General features: G+C 30.1%; 2 protein-coding genes across 15 annotated transcripts; both read right to left on the reverse strand.

The window, feature by feature from the left end:
- Nucleotides 1-1,127: 1,127 nt before the first annotated feature.
- On the reverse strand, nucleotides 1,128-2,424 carry LOC101488426 (subtilisin inhibitor-like). Its single transcript, XM_004499773.4, has 2 exons — nucleotides 2,259-2,424; nucleotides 1,128-1,590 (listed from the first exon to the last, which is right to left on the reverse strand). The coding sequence occupies exons 1-2, from the start codon at nucleotides 2,323-2,325 to the stop codon at nucleotides 1,361-1,363; spliced, it is 297 nt and encodes a 98-aa protein (XP_004499830.1). The 5' UTR covers nucleotides 2,326-2,424; the 3' UTR covers nucleotides 1,128-1,360.
- Nucleotides 2,425-3,108: 684 nt separating this feature from the next.
- Nucleotides 3,109-9,566, reverse strand: LOC101488761 (uncharacterized). 14 transcript variants are annotated; one of them, XM_012715668.3, is made up of 7 exons: nucleotides 9,346-9,566; nucleotides 9,130-9,199; nucleotides 7,865-7,977; nucleotides 5,930-6,029; nucleotides 4,568-4,686; nucleotides 4,316-4,437; nucleotides 3,109-3,694 (listed from the first exon to the last, which is right to left on the reverse strand). In XM_012715668.3, the coding sequence occupies exons 3-7, from the start codon at nucleotides 7,892-7,894 to the stop codon at nucleotides 3,397-3,399; spliced, it is 669 nt and encodes a 222-aa protein (XP_012571122.1). In that variant the 5' UTR covers nucleotides 7,895-7,977; nucleotides 9,130-9,199; nucleotides 9,346-9,566; the 3' UTR covers nucleotides 3,109-3,396. The 14 variants fall into 14 exon arrangements, with proteins under 14 accessions (XP_012571122.1, XP_004499836.1, XP_073225154.1 ...); XM_004499779.4 differs by having other exon boundaries at nucleotides 9,130-9,231; XM_073369053.1 differs by having other exon boundaries at nucleotides 7,865-8,658; nucleotides 9,130-9,231.
- Nucleotides 9,567-14,079: the final 4,513 nt, after the last annotated feature.

Below are 14,079 nucleotides of genomic sequence, written 5' to 3' on the forward strand. Positions count from 1 at the left end.
GTGAAGAAAATATTAACATGTTTTTTTTAGTGGATTAAGATTAACGTTACAAAGAAAACCTAAGGGTTATCAACCATCCATTTTTTCTAAATAAATCACTAAATTGTCTCCTAAAAATGTAGAGGTCGAACAATTATTATCTTGAACTTTAAAAATAGACAAATAACACTTGAAATTGAAAGTCATTAGACAACATAGATGCTCCGTTGATTTGCTCTATTAATGAGTTTAAGATAGACGTTAATTGTTTAGGTGACAAGTCTAACAGTTATAGTCAACTCATTGTCACATAAGAGAGAGACTTATTTGTATGATTTTGAAAATTCGAGGGTCTAATTTTCTCGATTTTAAAAACGAAATTGAAACTCAATTATTTTTAAACTGAAATTATCATTGAAATAATAGAAGAATAACAAGAATGAATTATATAGATAGAGATATTACCGTTGCAATAATACATAATTTCCTATTAATAAAAAAGAGTTTCAATTTCTTTTTTAAAATTGAACAAATTAGCTTTTCTCAGACGTGGCAATGAGTTGACCAACGACTAGGCTCGCCATATAAACAGTTAACGTCCACATCAATATAATAAAATGATGGACTTTGTTGTCAGCCGTCTTTCAATTTAAATGTGTTATTTGCCTATTTTCAAAATTCAGAAGGTATTTTCTTGACTCCTATAGTTTCATATTCTTTTATTCATTTGAAAGAAGTGGTTTAAGACCAATTTTTGATCTAAAATCACCCTCAAAATTGTTTCGTGTTGTATTTTTTTATTTCTTCATCTTCATGTGACATTTTTGTTCTTGTCTTGATGCGGCACTTTTTTGATTTCTCATATTATTGCGGTTTTCATTTGATTCAAATTGACAGAGCAACTTCAATACAATGCAAATTCAATTAGTGACTTCGACACCCTCAACGTTACAACTCTGAAAACACATATAATTTAGACACTTCACTTTTATGATATTTGTAAACTGTCAAAATTATAAACCGTCACAATTGTAGCCATTTTATCGTTTAATACATTAACTTAAATATTGTGCGTTTTTTCGCATATTCTTCTTTTTTGGTTTGAATACCACAATAAGTGATCATTTGAAAAAGTACTTATCCCAAAATAAACAACACTTTCAACTTTTAATACAATATTAATTACTTTTTTACAATAGTACCATCTTATTGATAATACATCACTCTCAATTCACAATATTTCACTATACATTAATGATAAATATGAATAAATTGTGGAACGAAAATACATAATAATAACTATACACGCCTTGGAATTTTATTAAATTTATTTCTTCAAATTACATCTTTAGGCTTCATACCGAAATCTTTAGTTGATGAATTAGCCAATTCCTGGAATCCTAATGACCTTATTAGATAGATCAACATACAATCTAACTCTATGAGGCTTGAAATCAGCAGTAACAAATGAATCATGAGGCACAACTTGAATTTCAGCCTCAGGCATCTCCTCTTTTATCTTCTTCTCTGCTTCTTCTGCAGTCACACCAACCAACTCTGGCCAACTTTTTTTTGTAGGGTTATTTGTCCCTAGAAGTTGGTTGTATGTCTCTGCAACACCAAACATATTTTGGTATCATTTAAGTTTGGATAAATATGTCCAAATAAAATAAATAAATAAATATTAAGACATAATCTTATAACAGCTGGTTTTTTCAAACAATAATATGACACTTTTTTATCATATAGCTAGTATTTTGTAGTCATTCATCAATTTAATTCCTATGATTTTAGCACGATGTAAATTTAATCTTTGAATATGTCAATAATTTTTAGTAGTTTTTTTATATATATATTTTTTTATCATACTAAATCTTTTGGATAAGTAAATTTAGCCTTTATAATTATTTGGGAGAGACAAAGGTTTCTTTGGATCGGTTTATTTAAGATTAATTATTTCCTAGTATAAGAATTTGTAAGACTGAGAATTTATAAAATTAATTTATATATTATTTATAAATTATTTCTAGATTATTTTCTTAAACTCGTTAACTTAAACTCCTACAATTTTAAGAAATAAATTAGTGATTTACTAATAACTAAATTATTATTTTTATCTATTTTTTACTTAAACTCTTTCTTTATGTAAATAATTATAAACTTTATTTAATTAATTAACAAGCTCAAGTAAACTAATTAAAAGCGAATTCAAACTACATCTTATTGAATCAATTTGGATTTGTATCAATATACTTAGAAAGAGCAAAATTATAACTCACTTGGCAAGGGTTCATGTGGTTGCTCCTGAGGAGGATTAGATCCATGTCCTAGTTTTTCATCTGCCATGAATACCAAACTACAGAGAACTTTAAAAAAGAAATCTTTTGTTGATCTCTAAAGAATGAACCTTAAAATATTTATTTATAACTCAAAGAAGATGATTCTAAAACGGCATTTATTTTGGACATTTGTTTAAGAGACAATTAAGTTGGTTTTTCCAATGCCATATGCCTCGATTTGGTGGTGTCACTTGTGCTAACTTTGGATCATATATTAGGTGTCACGTATGTTAAAGACCATGTTGATAAAATACCTACGCGAAAATTCTAATAAGGATCATTTTAATAAGTTGTCCGTTGTGAATTGATATTTGAAAACTGTTCAAAGTTTAAATAATAACAGACATTACATTTACATCTGAAGAGTATCATTGATCATCTGAAGAGTAGAAATTTATAGCTCTCCTCGTTCTTAGGACTAAGAACGTGATTTGATTATTGTTCGTTTAATAAAAATGAAGAAAAATAAATATAAATTCCTCAAAATTGAACTCATTGAATCAATTATAATTAGATCATCGTACAACTGTAACAACTGTAAAGATAAAGAAAGTCGTAAACGTTTACATCTGAAGAGTATCATTGATCATCGTTAAAATTTTAAGTGATTTTTAAATATTAATACACAGTCAACCATATATTGTGAGTATCCCCCGAAGCACTCTCCATAATAGTATTATATAATTGAACTTCTGGGTAAAGCTCCTTAACACTGTTGATGTATAATAATTAAATTTAATATATTGGAGCTAATGTATGTGTTGGGTTTTCTAAGTTAAATCAAACATAGTAGAAACAATCCTAAAATTTTTTCACTAGAATACAAGTTATAGCTGCAAAAAAGATAAACTGAATTATTCTTGAGTAATGAAGAACAAAGTAACCGACTCTTTCACAAGAATCACAAATGATTCTAGATAAACCATTTTATACCTAAGGTAGAATATCACGGACTTATGATCTGATTGATTAGATTAAGATTACACAGACAGTTTTATACCGTTAATCGATCTCAGCTATTGAATTAGATCGGACGTTGGAAAAACAGTAGTGTGTGTAATCCGAATCCGAACATCACCTACTTAAGTTCAGGAATTTGAATGTCAATTGCAGGAGATTCCCTAATCAGAGATTCAAGTTTTCCAATATAACTTCCAAGAGAACCATATGAAGTTTGCACTTGTGAGTTGGGGCTAATCTTTACATGTTCACTATGCTCCAAAGCTTCTTTTGCCTTGATATCATCATTGAACATTCTCAGAGCATCTCTTGTTGATAAAGACTGCATTGATTCATATAACACTTGGAATTCTTCTCTCTTTTCTTGTGCTTCAATTAACTTCTCCTTTAACTGATCTGGAAGATTACTTAATGCACTTCAAAAGATGCAAAAATCCACACACACACAAAAAGAGAATAATAAGTGACCTATTTGCAATATTAAAATTTAAATATGACGCGTAAGTCTCGACTTATACAGACATGTTTGGATTGGCTTATTTACGTTTGTCTACTCGCATAAACTCTTGTGAGATTGTTTGGAAGAGTTTATGAAAACAACTTATACTATGTCCACAAGTTGTTTTCAATTTATTTCCATAAGTTTTCCAAGATAGCTATGAAAACAACTTAAAGCTTATACAAAAATAGTTTGATTTGATTTTATCTTTTGTTATAGATATAGCTTATAACATAAGCCCTTATATGTATTATATAATTAAACTATAAATGTTTAATTAAGTAATTTAACCAAACAATGCCTAAATTTCCAAATAATTTGACGAACTATAAAACAATAAAATGTATCCAATTGTTAAGAAAATGTTTACAAATAGCTTATAGTGCTTATGAAAAAGCCTATAACTTATATGAAAATAGTTTAGCTTTATTTTATCTTTTGATATAGAAATAACTTATAATTATATGATAAGCACTTAAGATATAAGCAATTAATTAAGTTGTTTATTCAAACAAGATCATTTTTCCTTTCAGAATACCTGGTAACACCCCTCACAAGACCCCAGCGATAACCATGAAGGACTGATTGTTTAAAACCAATATTGAACCCCTCTTGTGCAGCAGCTTCCTTCCCTGCGATAAGACCATCTCGAAATCCAATCTAAAATATGATGCAGAATGAAAACAATGACTACCTAATATAATCATCACATAATAAAAAAAAATGAAGCTTCTTTTTTTTGTTACCAAAATCTTTAGAATAAATATTAGGAAGATTAATTCTAAATTACTGTGTGGAATTGATCATGCCTCCTCTGCCACTCTCTATCCAAATCTGATGCTTCATCAAATACTTCATGAGAATCATCCCACACTGAATCTTCAAGGTTCATATAACCATGATGGCAATCTAGAATCATAAAATACAATTAGATCACTGAAAAGAAAGCATCGGAAACGATACCTTATGTACTCATCAAACTACTGGCATTTTCCAAGGTACCATAAAACAAAAAACAGCTTCTATACACAAATTATAATACTGACATCCAGATTACATCTTTATATTGAAAGCCAGAGATTCATTTAGGAAATACTACTTGGAAACAAAATTTGGTTCAATGCTTAAGAAATTTTAAGAAGACTGTTTTAGCCCATCTCTACATTGATGTGTTTTATACATCATCGAGTCAACAAAGTCATGGATCACCAACATTATTTATATGTGCTAAGACAGAAACCACATTTAGGAAAGGATGTTGCAATCTACAATAGGCATAAAAGGTAAAATAATGCACATTAATAAAATAGACGTGTTAGGTTAGAGTAAGCTCAAAAGAGTAAAAATTCTGGAGAGATCTCCACTTACAAGCCTTAGTGAAGAAATGGACTCGTCGAGTCGAGATAACACCACATTTTTATCCAAAACTTCTATTAGCACAAGGTCAGCCCAACTGAAGTTACGGGCATAAAAAACAAGAAAGTAAGGTTTGGGTGTAAAGAAAATGAATTGAGAGGCTACTTCTGCAACATGAAAGGTTAAGTAGAACATTGATTTAGATTACAGGTATATTTATAGGCTACTTTTCACGCCACATTTCAAATAAAAACTGCACATGTTTCCTAATGTGTACTTTCGGACGGCAAAAAGATTGTGTTTTTATATATCTGAAGTCATGTTGGGGTGAGAAATGTTTCTCCTCTCCCATCTATTGTTGACATATAAAGGTTACCCAATTTCTAAAGCTAGGACTTCACTGGCTCAACACTTGGACCGCCCCTATTACCCTCCAAGCATCATATGGTCAGATTCCTCACTCCTAAGACTACAGAGTTCAGAAAAGCATGCGTAAACAAGACATTATCTAGCACTAACACTTCTTATCAAATGTGTGTCCCGGTGACCGACACCCATATATTGATTATATTCAATTAATACATTTTCTCAAACTATTACTCGTCTCGACATGTCAATGTCAGCATTATGTCAGGTGTTCAATCCATACCAGCATCCGTGCTTCATATGAAGCACCCGCCTAATGCATTTTTCCCCAACTTCATATTTAGCCTATGCATTTACCAAAATAAAGCATTTAAATAATCCATTTAGCAACAGGTTTTCAACATTAATTTATTCAGATAGAGAATTATACCATTTAAATTATCTTCATCATCAACACAAGATGATATTACTTCTTCTTTTGAAAGCTGTGAACTTTCACCATACATCTCTTCTGCAAACTTCCCCACCATCTGTAACAGTGAAAAATTATTATCAGTGAACCAACTCACCTAAAAATTCAATTACCAAATTTTATTACACTTATTCAACCTGAAAATCAAATCAAACCAGAAAGAACAAAAAAAAAAGGGGGTCAACAAACCCAAACCAAATCAAACAAGTTAGAATTTCATCAAAAACCAAAGTAACTTGTTATAAATCAAACTCTTCAATGGAAGTTTCACCGAGTTATTGTCGAAAATGGAGATTTTAAAACCGTGAAGGAAGAATAAGATTAGGGTTCAATGCTCAACTCCAACAATCAGGCAGGTTAACTTTGTTAAAAATAAAATCTTATAAAATTTAGGGTAAAGTAACGTTTTGGTCCAAAAACAACACCAAGGAGAGATTAATTTATGAAAAAATAAATATATATTTTAAATTTTTGAAAAAAATAAATCAGGATAATTTAATGTCATACAGTTAAGTCTCTTTAATGGTGGTCATGAATTTTCTGTGGTTTTGAAGAAAAATATAAGAGAATAATTTTCAGCTATTTTTTATTATGATAAAGAATGGCTTAACCATTGTATAACATGTGGACCGTCAACAATTCAATCACGACTAAAAATCAAATAAAAAATTTTGATTAAGAAAAGAATCGAAGAAGGATTAACATGGTTTATTTTTGTGAAGGAATAAAAATAGTTTTTTTTGTTGGGAATTAATATGTTATTTTTTGCGAGGGGACTAAAATATTCTTTCACTCTAAAATTGAAGGTATTCAATAGATTTTAAAACACTTTTTGGTTGTAAACTCTTTTTTTTTTTTTTATATTGGACTAAGATTTTAAAGAATAAAAACTAATTATGGTGGTATTTGATAAGGATTATTAAGATTAATGTTTTTTTTATCCGTAATGGTTAGATCAATTAGAAAATGTTGATATTGTTATTCTAGATTATATTCAAAGTTCGAATGTGAGACCTCCTATTTTTATGCAAACTTCTTTATCACTTCCTCTACAGACAAAGAAAGTCAATGTTTTTTTCTTACTAAAGATCAATGTTTTAAAAAGAACAAAACTTAAGTGTCTCTCTTTAGATATCGAGGAGTGTTAATAATAGACTCTTTAACACACATTTTCTAACACACTATATTTGATTAGTAAAAATTTATATAGGTCTCACTAAAATATGTGGATCTCATATAAATTTGGTAGAATTTATGTGTATTTTAATCAACTAAAGATAGTGTGCTAAAAAGTTTGAGTTAAATAGTGTGTTGTTAGCCTTAAATATTTTTCGTGTAGTTCTCAAATTCATAATTTTCTTAAAATTGGTTATAACCATGAAAAAGTATTATAAGTTACAAAATCATACGGAAAAACATCCAACCAAATGCATCTAATTTTTTCCATTTAAAAATTGGTCCGATCATCAACTTGATAAAAGTGTTGGATTACTAGGTTACTAGGTTACTAGGTCACGAGTTGAACCAGATTAATTTGGATAATTCATTCGTATCCCTAGGTGATGCAACATCAAACTTTAGCTAAGGCCAAAGCCCTTGGCCAAAATAGAGATGAGAGAAAGAAATTTTCAAAGGGTTGAGCTAAAGCTATCAGTATGGTACTTTTAAATGACCAAGGATCACGACCCTCGCTATTTGACCACGTGAAAAACCAATTATGAGGGCCTTTAACCCTCGCTAATTAGACTAGTGACATTTTGGAGGGCCATAGCCTTTGCCTAGGTCTGTTTTACCAACTCAATACCACAGACTAATGATAGAGTTATGAACAGATTCACACTAACACTATCCATATAAATTTATCAAATATAAGGACATCATGGTAAGGCATACCTCTAGAGTGACCAAATTTGTGTCTTCCATCTTCTTGATCTATACAAGTTAAGAAGACAAATCCAGACACAAGAAGAGTGTCTCCGACTCCACACAATGTGAAGCGAACATAACTGGTAATAACATAAAATAATAGTGAAAAGAATTAGAACACTAAGAGAAATTCTTAAATGGCATGAAAAACACTAATAAAATGCATAAAATTATCATTGCATGTGCGCCTTGAGAAAAGCTATGTGAATCAAGATTAGACTGGCCTAAGAAAATTTAAACATGAAGCTGCATATGTGAGGACAAACGCCCCTAAGCATATGAATGATATCATCCACCCAACAACTCTTCTTCTATTGCTCTCATTTATATATGCACCCAGAAAAATAAAACAAAAGATATAAACAATTGTATGAATGAACAAAGACTAAATCCACCCTAATCTAATACACAAATGAATTGTAGTAACTTGAAAGTAACATATATTTTAGCAATTGAATATTTAGGCTTGGCAATATATAATAATACAAATAAAGCAATACATGATCACAAATATATGTCAAGAAGCAAGTCCAAATATATGTCACAAACTATAGCATAAAAAATGTGTCGTTAATGACATGAAAATAATACAATCATTTAACATAAGTCCCTACACAATAACCATTAGTGGGATTTCGTAAAGAAAACTTGCATGCTCAAGCTGCATTCCTTGAAACTTAAAACCGTTGTGAAAGAAAACTTACTTGGCCTTTATATTTGTGAGCTCAGAGGAAATTAAGCAAAGGCTCCAAAGAATCTTTCTTTCGAAACATAATTGAAGAAAGGATAGTGATTATGGTTGAGTAAGGATAGTGATTAAGAAGAGATTCATCGTAAGCAACTTCACAATTCAAAAAAACAAATACATAGATGCTTGTGTTTCAGGGAGACACTAGGTGCAAAACAATGCATTGTGCTTAGATCATTAAGAGTTCAAATTGAGGGAACAAATCAAACATACAAGAATTACAAACCACAACAGAAGAACTTCACAAATCAACATTGTCACCATATCAATTACAAAACATAAATTGGCAAATCAATTAATAGTATCCAACTGGTGACAAATAATTCCAAGACATCTAAAATTATAACAACCAACTTTATCTAAGAGTGAATCAAAAAATTGATCTAAATAAAGCTAATAAAACTAACTATGAAAACACCAAACATAATAGCAGAGCATGTCAATAAATCCATCTACATAATGCAACATAAAAACTTGTGCTTACTTTCAATAGATGGAAAACGAATGCAGAAAAGTTCATCCTTAAGTTCACCATCAGCAAAATCCCTAGCATGCTAAACATAAGATTTCTCATTCCCAGCATGTTCTTTGCTCATTCATCATAGCCAAAAGTGTAACACAATCGAGAGAACAATAAAAATCTCGAAATCAAAATTACAAAACAAAGATTTAGCAAAAAATGAAAGAAGAAATCACATACTGAGATGATTGGCGCAGATCTTGGCGGTTATGAATTGGAGTCGCGGCGAGGGAGAATTAGGGTGCGAGAAAAATGGATAAAGTTCATCTGATTCGTGTTGAAGGATGAATGATGAGTTTGCATTGAAGGATGAAGGCTGAAGGTTAAGCGCTGAAGGGTTGAAGGATGAGTTAGTGCTCAAGGGTGAAATGAAGAATGGGTTGGTGCCTGTTTTTTTTATTTTTTTTATTTTTTAGTAAAATGCTTGGTTGAATGATCTAAATATAACAACAGATCTAACAAAAGTTCAGATCTAACAAAGTTTACCATAAAAACAAGTTTGTCACCGCCTTGTTTATTACATTGGATGTATAACAACCTATCTAATATAAACGTGTAACAAGGTTAAAATGCACTAGTGCATGCATATACCATGACATGATGATGTATTATCAAAATCAAACATTCTCACACAGCCCACTCAGATTAGGTCAAATGATCTAAAAGTTACTTATAAGAAATCATCACCTTATCCAAATATCACTAAGATCAGACATCACATGTTCTTATCATAAAAATCAAATATTTATAACACAATCAACATAAAAATCAATTATTTCACCTCACATATCATGAATATCATATATTTATAAACAACTATCACAAAGGTCAACACTTTCACTACACATATCGTGAAATCATATATTCATAAAAGTATCATAAAAATCAAAACTTTAATTTGTTACATCATAAAAATTTAAACTTTCATCACATACATATAAAAATTAAAACCTTCATCATATGCCACATTTAAATTCAAATTTTATCAAACATATCATAAATAAGACTTTCAACACATTAAACATAAAAATTTAAACTTTCTTCACATATACCACACAATTGCAGAATTTAAATCAGACAACACCTTCTAAAAGTTTATAATCCATTTTTAATCCTACAAACCCTAATTAGTCATATTAATTCAATTATTACTAAATAGGGATAATGTCGTGGGTAGTGAGCTGCAAATGAATTGTTGAGAAATACAATTTTCTTGTTCGTCTCACATTATAATGTACTCATGAAATCAAACACTCTCTCACCCATTACTTTATTTCGTCACTTTCACACGTGAATACGACTTTGCAATAAAAAATTCTTTGTTTTTTGACTCCTTATCCTCCAATTGATCCTAAATCGGAAAATAATTAGGGGAGAATATAGCTACCGTTCATATGATCGTTTTGGTGTTTGTTTCACTCAAATTGGATGAAATTTGGACAGAAACTGATAAAGTTTTCTGGGTTGGACATTGGAACCAAGTTTCTCTCACAAATGCACAATTTCTTTTTTTTTCCCTTCGGATTCATACCACTGTAGTGCCTTTCACTTGTTGCCCACACTTTCTCTCTTTTTTTTTTTAATTATTTAATTATATTTTACTCTTACACATGGATCTAACCCCTAAGATGCCCTAAGATGCATTTTACCCTTTCTTTTATTTTTCTAAAATAAAATTAATAATTATCAATAATTAATTTTTAACACTTCTTTGAACACAAATATATTTCTAAAGCACTATTAATATTTTAAAACTAATATTTTTCAAAATAGAATAATTAAAGTAATCAATCTTTTAAATATATATCTAAAATCGTCGTACTTATAATTGTTGTAGCTAAATATCACTAGAAAGGGGGGTTGAATAGGGATTTTGCTGTTAAAAAATATTTTAAGTGTTTTTAAAACTATCCTCTCGCTGAGGATGGCTAGCTCGAGGATGGGATTTTTAAATCGTTAGATCTAAGCTGAGTAAAAAAGTAGGAGCAGAATATGAGGGACACACACACAATTTTATATTGGTTCACCCAAAGATGGCTACGTCCAGTCCTCACACCCTTGTGAGATTTCACTAACTTTCAAACAGATCAATCCTCAACCCGAGGATGATTACAAACTGTGTATTATCAAGCTTCACCAAGCTTACAATCAATTTCCAAATATTTCCAAGCTTCACTCACTAGGAAATTACAAAGTAGAATGAGAGTGGTTGATACTTAATACTTTCTCAAAAGATATACAAAGATATAGTGTAGGATCAAAGAAAGTAATAAGGATGTGATTTGCTTCTTGAAAGCTTTAAGATGCTTGATCTTTTTATGCAAGTGTGTTGTGTGTCTTCCAATGGAGAGCTTGTATGCATTTTATAGAGATCCAAGCCTTTGATCACCGTTGGAGCTCATTTTCAAAGGATCCAAGGTTTTCATCAAAATTACAGAACTGCCACTCAGCTTGTTAGGCTTAGGCAGAACCCATCCTCTTGCAGCATAGCTTTGATCTTGACATGTCCTTGCTTTTTCTCTTTAATCAAAGTGCAAGGCTGTTTCTGAGCTGCATTTTTCGAAGTCTTTAAGGTCTAGGTTGGCTTCATCTTTTGAGGTGATGTGGACAAGAGAGAAAAAGCCACTTTATGACATAGGACTGTCATACTCAGTCCGAGGATCAGATCTGGCAGCAACATGTGATCTTCCATTTTTGGCTTGTTTCAAGTTGCCTTTTGCTAACTTGACTTCCTTATGAATTAAAACGTGCAAGCCCATTAAATGGTCAGATTTTGACCTTTGCACATGCTTGATAGGTTGCTTTCACTTTTGCTAGCCTTTCCTTTACATACTAGATCTAGCCATATTCACCTTTTTCTTTTGACCTTTTGACTCTTACTTTTGAATGCTTTGTTTATTCATGTTTGACATTGTTATACATTTGAATAAACACAATTATTCTGGTGAGAAATCAGATTGTCCAGATCTGGAGTTTTTCAACTTGCAGCAATTTCCATCCTCGCGCTTGCAGCAATTTCCATCCTCACGAGGGTTTTCCATCCTCAGGCCAAAATCACTTTTTCCTTCTTTTTGCCTTAATGATTAATAACCTATTATCTTAAATGAATACACTCAAGAGCACATGTTAGTCATTAACCACAATCATAATCTCTTAAGTAATTTTGTTATCATTAAAATCATTTGAGAGATTTTGTCTCAACAATAATTACTACCACGATTATTAAAATATTATTTATGAAGATATTTACATTAAAATACTATCATCTTTAAAGAGATTTAAAATATTAATATATATATATATATATATATAAATATAATATCAACAATTACTAAATTACAATAAATACGTATAAAATCATCATACCATAGATATTATATAAAAATAAAAGAAATCAATATCAATGTTACTAATATATCAAAATAATTATTTATAAAATAAATAATTAAAATAAGATATATTTAAAAATAATTAAATATAATTAAATGCACATTTAACATTAGTCAACACACAAAAAAATATCAATTAATTATGAAACACACATGTAGATGAAAGTAACCTAAAATCTTATTCATTAAAATATTACACGAAAATACTATTATTTTTAGAAAAATATAATGAATATAATATTTACTATTATTGATATTACTCATTTAATCTAATATGTATAAAACTAGCAGATTATGGGAAGCATCCATATAACCATAATTGATCACAAAATTTATCAACGTATATTCTAAAATAATTTTAAAATCAAATTAATTATTTAAAATTCTATTTCATTAATAAAATAGTTTATTATAAAATTTGAGATGTTACAAAAAAACATCTTAAGAGTCAACAGTTGTTGCGGTTAGAACATGAGGAATCGATGTAGAGAGCTATTGAGACTATTTTGAAGATGGAGGAGGAGAAACGACGAGAATTTAAGTGACGAATAAGGGAGAAGCTCCATAATTCTCAACAAATGCAATATCCATTTTTCTATTCTTCTCAATATAATTATCAGAAGAAGCATATGCTACCATCACAATATAATTTTCAATAGTAGATGCCTCCATCACATACTCGTTCGTCGACATCTTCTCAATATCAATAGAGAAGACATAATCGATATGATTTGAATCAACCATCTCTACATCACTATTTTCCAATGCAATCCTCAGTTGCCCCACTTTAGTCTTCCAGTCATCCTTATATCAAGATATCTAGATTATCTATTTTTCCTACTAGTGGTATCAACCCTGAATATTGATCAGGATAATTTAACATTTAATGATATGTTCAATTTTATCAACCCTGGTATTGTTTAAAAAAGGCATTTAGCGAGGGTTTTGACCCCTTTTTAGTTAAAATACATTCAACCAACAATTACACCAAAACACTTGAGATTTTACGAGACTCTCATTTTACTTTACAATTGACTCTTCCACATTATACTATTCTCATTTTCTTTCCCTTCGATGTTTTTATCATTATTATCAACTTCAACGACATATGTCACTTCTTACTTTCTATGGATGCAAACATTGACGTGACAACTGTTAAGACAAACTCTCAATTTAAGTTTTGATGAAAAACAAAGGTTAATTAAGAACGCTAATTATGATTTTAAATGTTATGTTAATTTAACTTGTGATTTTGAGTGTATTAAATTAAAGATAGGATTTAAACAAAACCAAGAAATCAGCATAAAAGGCAAAAATATGAACAGATAAGAAAGGATAATATTCTTGACAAAATCTGGAAAACGGAGAATGTTCTCCAGAACCAAGAATGATCAAGACAACTTTAAGAACAATCAATCTTCATTTATTATAAAAAGATATTGATTCTGAAATTAACACTAATATTATCAGTATTATCCATGGAACAAATAGGATCAGTTCCGGTCAAAGAAACAACTTGAATCAC

The sequence above is a fragment of the Cicer arietinum genome, chromosome 5 (assembly GCF_000331145.2).
Source record: "Cicer arietinum cultivar CDC Frontier isolate Library 1 chromosome 5, Cicar.CDCFrontier_v2.0, whole genome shotgun sequence".
Lineage (NCBI taxonomy): Eukaryota > Viridiplantae > Streptophyta > Magnoliopsida > Fabales > Fabaceae > Cicer > Cicer arietinum.